General features: G+C 35.5%; 2 protein-coding genes across 4 annotated transcripts in view; both read left to right on the top strand.

The window, feature by feature from the left end:
• The first annotated feature begins 338 nt into the window (after window positions 1-338).
• On the top strand, window positions 339-8,304 carry LOC105568610 (protein takeout-like). 2 transcript variants are annotated; one of them, XM_012024417.1, is made up of 5 exons: window positions 339-589; window positions 660-842; window positions 4,980-5,072; window positions 7,053-7,334; window positions 7,427-8,304. In XM_012024417.1, exons 2-5 carry the CDS (start codon window positions 716-718, stop codon window positions 7,729-7,731), a joined length of 807 nt encoding a protein of 268 aa, XP_011879807.1. In that variant the 5' UTR covers window positions 339-589; window positions 660-715; the 3' UTR covers window positions 7,732-8,304. The 2 variants fall into 2 exon arrangements, with proteins under 2 accessions (XP_011879807.1, XP_011879808.1); XM_012024418.1 differs by having other exon boundaries at window positions 339-528.
• Window positions 8,305-9,060: 756 nt separating this feature from the next.
• LOC105568615 (MFS-type transporter SLC18B1-like) overlaps window positions 9,061-9,629 on the top strand; it is a 10,246-nt gene continuing 9,677 nt past the window's right edge. For both annotated transcript variants that reach the window (XR_001009441.1, XM_012024422.1), the window contains exon 1: window positions 9,061-9,495. Coding sequence is in view for 1 of the 2 variants with exons in the window: in XM_012024422.1 (XP_011879812.1) it covers window positions 9,388-9,495 (108 nt within the window). In the remaining variant the exon portion in view is untranslated. The remainder of the gene's footprint in view (window positions 9,496-9,629) is intronic.

Here is a 9,629-nt window from a genome sequence, read left to right on the forward strand (position 1 = left end):
AAGACAAAAAGACTTTGTAAAAATAATTGAGATTTAATGTAAAATACAATGTTATTGCGTAAAAGGCAAGTGATAAAATTCATGAAGATCCATACGGCACTGTTTTCCAAAAAAAAAATTTCCGACCGTAAAAACTGACCTTTTACAACATCCAATAACGATTGTTACGATTGTCGTAATCGTATGCAAATTTCGTGTCATAGCATCCACCAGTCAAAGATCATCATAAATTACAGATATCAATATCAATCATAGAAAGGTCGATTCAGGGTGCGTTGTCGCGGTAGATAGGGAAAGAAGTGATCACGATCACGATGGTTGGTTCCTTAAAGTCGGCAAGTAGTGGCACCTTTAGAGTAGGGGAACCACTGCGCATATAAGACAGGATTTGAAGGGGTCCCGTCTTTAGTTTATTACAAAGAAGCCGCACAACTCGTTGGCAAGAACATTCAATTTTCGTTCGCATTGAATTTCTTCCTGATATCGAGCCCTTTCACGAATTCATTGACATCGCGGCCTGTAATTTCTGTGCGTTCTCACAAAATTGCCAAAAGAGTTGCCGGTGTTGGAATTAAAAATAAATCTTTCTGTAAGCACCCCTTGCGAGGGACAATCGACCGTACGGCGTGACCGCTAAGGTTCTGCTCGCATTTTTACAGACGTAGAACGAGAAAGTGAGGAGTGTCGTGTTTATCGGGAAGAGCGGACCACCGGGATGGCCTTCGCGAAGACAGCTTCCACTCTACTCCTGGGTCTTTGGTGGGCCATCTTGGTATCCTGCGAGGACCAAAATGTCACGGAAACGATCAACAGCGGATTCAACGAGCCAGATTTCCCTACTCGTAAGATTATCGTGAAATAATTTTTTCCGCCCAATTTTCATGTCGCCAGTCAATTATAAAATCGTTACTAAATTGCATTTCATGCGATTGTTGGAATCTGAGACGCTACACTGACGCTGATTGCTATGCGGCGTGCGCGTTTGTTAGTCATAGATACCGCGGTGGTAATATTCATTAGATTCCCGATCGCCCATGACACCGCCACTCAGGCGCATACAAATGATTGTTTTCGGTTGGGTTTTAAAATTGAAAGTAACAATAAAAATACTAACCTCGTGCACTCCAAACGTTTATGAAAATATTTCAAATTTTAATTGTGTATTTTCACGACTATTTAATAATTTATATCATATAATTATGTATTTTCTAAAATTTAGATTTTAATATCGAACTCTAAAGTTGCAAAATGTTATACGATTATTCAACATTCAAATTCACATCACAATTTAAAGGTAAAAAATCGCGAAAGAATAAATGTTCTTTCATGCACTTCCGGAAAGAAGTTTCTTACTATTCTATTTGACAATTCTCGCTATTAACAATTCGATGATACAATAGGGCTCATTTCTTTGTTAGTCTATAAAGTATGCATTAATTTTATATTAACATTAATTCTACAATGAGAGAGAGAGGGGGGAGAGTGCGGTCACATTGATTACGTGTGTACGCAAAAGATAGATAATAGGAAATGATTACGCGAGAGTGTAATCTCACCTCTCATTTTCCTTTACATTTTCCACCGAACATTTCGAGCATATCTGCCTTTCTCTTTCGTCGTAATCCGAAGAAATACAAACAATGGGCGTACCGTATGATTACATGACGGAAGCCGTTGTCTTGATTGCACCTGCACTCTCTGCTATTGTGACTGCCAACCATCAATCACGCGAACTTTTCCGCGACATTTTCCAAATTCGATCGAAGCTATACGCTCGACTTTCGCGAGTCATATAACTGATTTGCTGGCTATTTATTTCGTTACGACGATACGTAGATCCAAATGTTTGCATCACTGAGCTTGAAAATGTGTTAAATTGTTTACAGCAATTTTTGTGGTAATTTCTTTGCATCTCATTAAATAAAACATATCGTACCTCTTATAACAAAATCATAAATGTGTAATATTTCACTTTTTTTTAAATAAAGAAGTGAACATCTTTTTTTGTTTCTAATTGTACGCCAAAACGATTAACGTTTACATAGCACAGCAACGGTGATTTAACTTCAGAATTATCTGATTACATTTTATATTCAATTGTAAATTTCCAACATTTATCAAATCGCACATTCATCGACATAAGGGGGTTAACATATTATTTTATTATCTTTAATGTTATTCACATTATAGTTCCCTACAATATAAAACTAAACTAATAATCAATTAAAAGTAATTAAAAGTGACGTGTAATAATCTATATATACCTATAGATATTTACTTACAATTATTATGACCAAAAGAACTTTAATAGTAATTACAAAGTTATTAGAACGGTCATTATTAAAAATGTTATTAATTTAAATTATTTGTCTTTTATTCTTACAATTTAATAAATCGGAAATAATACACAAGCACAGTTTTACTTACTTTAATATCGGAATATATAGATAATGAGTTAGAATCTTCTCGTAAATTAAAAATATTGCATGGAAGTTAAAAATATGAATAAACGGCTTGCAATATGACCTTGATATTAATAAAAACAGAAGACGATATTGTATTTGCTAAAACATTTTCAGAGAGTTCAGTAATATCGCCGCGATTCTTTCGTGTTAATTCCGATCATTTTGTTTCATGCACAGTATTAAATTGTTTAATAAAACTGTCAATTTTTTTCCTCTAACACAAATAACAGCCGATCTAGCAAAATAATTCGCATGTGTGAAGTGTGACACCGGCTAACCGGCTATGGTGGTATAATGTCTCTGGAACATGGCGTAACGTTTCTCGGCAGCGTGGCGAAGGTTATGTCAGAGATTGCGTAATTCTCGATGTCGAGGATCGGCAATCGTCCGGAGAAAGTACCGGGTTAAAGCCGCTATGTTACAACGATGTACGCAAAGCACCGCCGATTCTCCACTCCACATACTTTACGTTCCACTCGAGTGACTCGCAAATTAAACTCTAAACGAGGCAAGGATACGGAAGCTAAAAAGGATCGTCTTTCCTTACTGCCTTAGGGACATGAAATATTTGGGAATAACTATTTGGGCGAGCGCTGGTTTATCTGCGAGTTCTCGTTGCGTTTGTGCCGAACTAGACTTTGTTCTAGTTGCACCCAAAATCCAATGTGTCTTGTGCTTTCTGGTTTATCATCGAGCACATTGCTACTTTTAACTCGTTTTCGATCAATTTTATCGCGCGCTAACAATCACAGCGCTCTTCCTATTCTCAAATCGACTTTCTTGCCTCGACAGCAGTTTTACAACAACCAACAACAACCAAAGTGATAAAACAACACAGTTGTAGGCTTTTTCTTCGTCTATTTTTAGACGAAGAGTAACTGTATCTCAACTCAACAATTTATTGAAAAATAATAATCTAAGAAGTGAATATTTTTCTTTCTTCTATTTCCGTAGGACTTACATTTTTATGAGCATTAGAGCCGGTATTTGTTATTCTTTTTCTTCATTTTGCACGCGTTCATTCTCGGTCGAGTCGAACGGGTCCCAAGTGAAAGTGGCGACGTAATAGTCATGCCAGTGATGCGTCAAATGGTCCAGATTCCTATGGCCAGACATAATCATTGCACGAAGAGACTAAAATGTCTTCGGTCTGTGACACAGATTTTAATTATGTTTACAAAAGTCTGGAAAGGCTTAAAAAGGAAAAGACGTTGTAGAGCAAAAGATGAATTCCATTCTTCATAAAGACCTATTGAATCGCTCGAGCTAACAGCGAGTGTCTCTCAGTAATAATTCATTGAAACCATCATAGCATGTCAATACCGATATTTTTACTCCCTAAGGATTACGAAGTCGTAGTATCATTCGCGCTTCTGCGTTGTATTGCAACTGTACGCTTTAGATACGCGGGAGTAAATGATCAACTCGGATTAACATTTATATAAATAAAGATGTACGTACACCTAGACATAATTAATTAACGGAATACATAATTAAACACGGAAAAGAAATCGATGAGTATCAAGTTAATAAATCATTAAGTGAAATGGCTAGAAAGTTATTTTGAATCATTTTTAAAACTACAATTTTCCAAATAAGTATTTATGTAGCAAGTACATCTGAAATTATATTTCATATTTTTACACAACATTAATATTTCACGTACATACCCTAATATAATTATTACATATTATATTAAGAATTACATAGCAGCTTCGTGACGCCAGTCGAGAAATCAAGAATTTTAATAAGTGTGGAAACGACTTTACTGGCAATTCCTTATTATAACAAAATACGTTTCGACCAGTAATACTGGTTCTCTTCAGGTAACAAACTTACAAGTGTGCTTACAAAAAAAAAGATTCGTCAGATTAGAGATGTAAAAATTAAGTTAGAAGTTAGAAATTATACAATGTGTCTAGTCATCAACGTTAGAAAACAGAATAAGCGAATTCTGAAACAGTTTGTTACCTGAAGAGGGCCAGTATTACTGGCCGAAACGTTGTGTTTTATTATAATAAAGAATTGCCAGCAAGGTTGTTTTCACACTTATTAAAATTCTACTATATTAAGGTATATAATATTTTTATCTTATAAAAATCATAATTATAAAGAATTTTATATAAAAGAAGTTTTAATTCAAAAATTTGTTTATTCCATATTCTGAGGACATTACTCCCACAAAGAGTGTATTAAGAAAGTTCCAACGATGAGAAATTATGTCTCCTCAGATCGTAAAGTACATGAAAATTAGCAATTTAGATAAAATGCTCTATTATACATAGATTTAAATTCAAGAAGTACGTATATCACGTGTCCAATGTCTAGAGAAGACATTTAAGAAGGATTAATAGGAAATATCGGATACGTGCGTTGCCTACAAACTATCGCGATTAGTCCGTTGCTCAACATCGTGATACATGTTATCATTATTAGCATGCCTATTATTAATTACGTCATACTCATTACGTAATATTTGATCGCTTACAGTCGAGTTTGCTTCTTTTTTTACAGCCGAATACATACTGCCATGCAGCAGGAAAGACCCAAAGATCGATTCGTGTTTTCTTAACACGCTCACTCATGTCCAGCCATATTTGGTGAAAGGTAAGTAAAATGACGATTCATCAAATTAGCAGAATGCACAATGCAAACACGAGAAGACACGGTAAGTGACATCATCGCACAGCTTTGACACTCGCTTCAACACTTTGCTGTACAGTATAATTAAAAATCTTAATATAAAAACGGAAAAAATAGTACACACTAAAACTCAATTAACTTGTAAATTTTTAATCTTCTAAGATTAAATGTTTTCTTTTATAAAAATGAGTTTAATTTTATTCATTGTAGAATTCGTTTATATTTCTCTGTTAATATCGTGCTTGAAGTTACAATCACGATTTAAATTGTAGGATCAATTTTAAGGTACCTTACAATTTATCGTAAAATTCTTAAACAGTTTGATATGAAACTAACATCGATATACTGAGAAACTAATAAACAATGCATAGTATCGCGAAAATGTCATTATCTATTGAATGTCCATTTTAATGAATCAAATCTAATTTTGTTTTTTCCTCTATCGAATTTATACAATGTCGATTAATGCAGCAACCAATTATCAAAATAAGCCGGCAAGTACTAAAATGTTAGTAGCGATTGTTACATAAATCATATTCTCATGTCGTAAGAGTACACCGTAAACTTTCCTCCGTATAGCTCGCTCCGTAAATATCGTGAAAATTTGTACAGCTGATTTAGACTTACAATGCTGCTTTATGTAACAGGTAAAGTCAGAACTCGGGACTTCGTAGAAATGTATTGCGGCATAATTACACGCACGACGTTACAAAATATTGGCTCGATACGATAGCTATTAATTTCGAAAGAGTTGCAAATCGATCCAGTATAAAATCAGTGCACAGACGAAAGTTAAAATACCTGTCTGTGCTCTTTAAAATTATCATTTAAAAAAAGATAGAAAATACATATGTATAAATACTTATTCAAGCTCGCACACATAAGGAAAAGTAAAGAAATTAAATTGCTAAAAAACATTTTAAACAATAACTGCCCAGAAACAGGCGCTTTATTATAATAAAAAAGAAATACGTCCTCAATTTATAATCTTTACGACAGAGGAGAGTTTGCTTATTGTCACCAGTAATGATTAAAAATTGAGACGGGAAACTTATAGTCAACCCAACTGGCTAGTTATTTTATTAGTTTATTACACAACGTTTCGGCCCTATTCTTTTGGGTCCTTTTCGAGTGATACTAAGTCGGTCATCGTCGTCGAATAAGACAGAGTCGAGTTATAAAATATATGCATACGTGTGAGCACTGTGGTTGCTGGGCTCGAACCCACAGCTATTTAGCCGTGATTATAAAATTATGTTACATAAAATTATGTAAATTTGTCGTGTATATATCCGTCACAGCTATTTAACATAAAAGTGTATTTGTTAAGGTTTATAATTAGAATACGTAATCATGTAGTTATGAATGCACTGTACTGTTATGTATAGATGATATCATATATAGGTTGAAATTGTGTAATTTCACAAATCCTTGAAAATTTTTTATTTACACTCCATAATCTCGGGCTTGAATCTACCAATTTTAATTAGACTAATTTCAATCAAGAGCTTATATCGGCGTTATGTAACAAAGATGTAACAAAAACCGTTAGATTTTTTATTAACTCCTAAGATATTCAATTCGAAAATATGACTGACATAAGAATTCCGGATAAAGAACAGCAGCGCTTAATAGAGAATCGGCATGACATAATTTTTATGTAATTAGTATCGCGCTGCCATGTCTCATAATTGCTCTTACCTGTAATTTACGATATGAAAATCTGTAATGATACGTAATGTACAGTCAAGAGAAAATAAGCTACTCTATTATTTCTTTATAAATTCTGAAGAACTTTCATACATGGCGTTTAAGAAAACGCTATCATTAATTCCACGACAAAACAAGTCTAATGAAATTTCATTACTGTTATCTTTCCTACTAATCCATGCATTTCCGTTATTCTCTAGTCGGAAATGACTTCTAATTAGAAGTTCTTAATAGGTATCCCAGATTTGAGCGTGCCTCCCATAGAACCGCTGGTGATTCCCGAACTGAAGATGGAGAATGGTCAAGGTCCAGTGCGTGTTAGGGCGATTTTCACTAACATTACCGCGATAGGACCAGGAAACTACAGCATCAGCAAAGTACGAGTGAACATATCATCCTATAGGTTCGACCTACATCTGTCTTTGCCGAAGATCGATATTCATGGCAGTTACGACATCAACGGGAACGTACTTCTCTTCCCTATTCAAAGTCACGGCGAATTTTGGGCATTATTCGGTAAGAATTCTCGCGAGGTAAAACAAAACGCTCGTTTCATAACTTATGCACACCAGTCTGTTGATTTGCATATTCACACCTCGATATTTCAGGCGACGTGAAGGCCATCGCTCGCATGCAAGGTGTCGAGGAAGTGAGGGACGGTGTTCGTTACATGAAGATCTCTCGACTGTTAGTGGACTTCAGTCTCAGTCGAGCCAGATTTCGCATAAACGATCACCTGAATGGCAACAACGTGATCGGCCAGGCGATGAACCAATTCCTGAATCAGAACATCAAAGAGATAATCGAGGAGATGAGACCGGCGGCCAGTTCAAGTATCGCCAAGTACTTCAAGGACTTTCTGAACGGCGTTTTCACCAAAATGCCCCTGAAAGTTTGGATGCACGATACGTAACAGTTCCCAATACCGGCTAACGTACAAAGTTGTCACGCGCGCGGCATCCATGGCTGCTGCAATACTTCATTGAAACGCGAACACACATTTCATAATTGCAAAACGGTATCCCTATTGTAATAATGCATAGTAAATAGCGCACAAGCAATCTTAATTTGTTAAGATTTATAATACATAAGAGATATCTATACGAGCAACGAGCATTAATATAATTTGTCATTCAAATAATACCAATTGTTTGAAACGCAATTCGCACGTATGTTGAATTAAAGTAAATAATGATTACTACAAATTTATTAGGCTTAAACAAATTTGAAAATAATAAGCCTGGGTCGACAGTGTCAACGTTTCTAAACTCCGTTTTCAAAATTGTTAAATCTGAAATGTTAAATTTTGTTGTTAACTGATAAAATAATATGCGGTTTATTTATAGTTATACGATTATTTTCTCCTTCATTAGATTATTGCGATTTATCGTATCATAAGATTTGTCATAGAGCTGTAACATAAAAATAGAATTACGAAGCTGTATAAAATAGTTGTATTTAGTAAAGCGTATTAATAATTAATAAATAACTTTAATTATTCTTCATGTCTACCTCGAAATAAATAAACTTTAGGCATAATAATTATAACACTTTTATCGCTAAGCAAAAAATTATTCCGAATTAATAAGAAATGTTATTAAATCAATTTTAATTCTAAGAAAAAGGTGACACAATTAATAATAAAAAGTCTCAAATTCCTAACTTTTTTCCTTTAGATTTTCATATTTATAACTTTTATTAATTGTATATCACTAAGATATAAACATTTATGCATTAAAATTAATATCTTCAATTAGTGTTATTCATTTTCTAAATAAGAGATATAAAGTGAAATTTATTTTTAACTCCGAGACCTCTCACATAAAAAACTTGGTTTAGAATTAAAATTGTTAAATTGTGCTGGGTGACTTAGACACAAACTTAACAAAACGACATGTGTGGCTCGAGAAATAACGAAGAGATCCTTCGTTTAATGATTCATTCAGAATGTTCGAGTCGTCGATATTCTCGAATTGTTAGGGAAAAAATGTAATTATGTAGATGACATCTTATTTAAGGGGCAGAAACGTGTACGAGCGATTGTAGAAAAAAAAACAGATAAGTGGAGCACTCCAAACGGCGTAAAGTCAACTCCGGTCCGCTCGTAGATTCACGCCCTGTAATATGCTCGCGAGACACTTGGCAGCGCGTTGGCCGATAATGAAATTAGAACCGTGGTAGGACATATCATTCGACCTCCGACCTTCTTCTCGCGGCTCTTGCCAAGTCCTTAAAAGTGAACAACGCGTTTCGCGTAGTGCGGCAACGAACGCTCGGCCACGCACGTAGTAAACACGTGCGAGCGCGGCTCAGTCGAGACGAGACAAAACGAGATACTGTGTACAAGTATCGCGAACTATATGTTTACTATTTGCCGTAAGAGTGACAAGCAAGTAGTCCAACGATCGGCTGAATCGAACTAGTCGCTCCGGATGTAAATTTTTCCCCGATCTTCTTCGCTGGCCGAAGTCGCACGATCCGCAGTGCACCTGATCTCGTGTCGCGGCGCACGGAATTCGCGCGAGTGTGAAAAAAAACAGTAGGGTGCAGAAATTTGATCGGTAAAATTATGGCTAAGTTCACCAAGCGGCAATGGCTCACTCTGATTGTCATCAGCATCGCCGATTTCGCAAATGCCATCTGCGTCTCGCTACAAGCACCGTTCTATCCTCAAGAGGTAAGGATCGGCGATCATGGATTCTTCTCGTAGAAAATCGCGTTCGTAAAATGCAGAAGTTGGTGATAATCTTGCCACTTAAATTTTCACACGTTCAGAATATCGCCTCTCTCTCTCTCTCTCTCTCTCTCTCT

This window comes from Vollenhovia emeryi, unplaced genomic scaffold, assembly GCF_000949405.1.
Source record: "Vollenhovia emeryi isolate VEMERY1.0 unplaced genomic scaffold, V.emery_V1.0 DF939128.1, whole genome shotgun sequence".
Taxonomy (NCBI): domain Eukaryota; kingdom Metazoa; phylum Arthropoda; class Insecta; order Hymenoptera; family Formicidae; genus Vollenhovia; species Vollenhovia emeryi.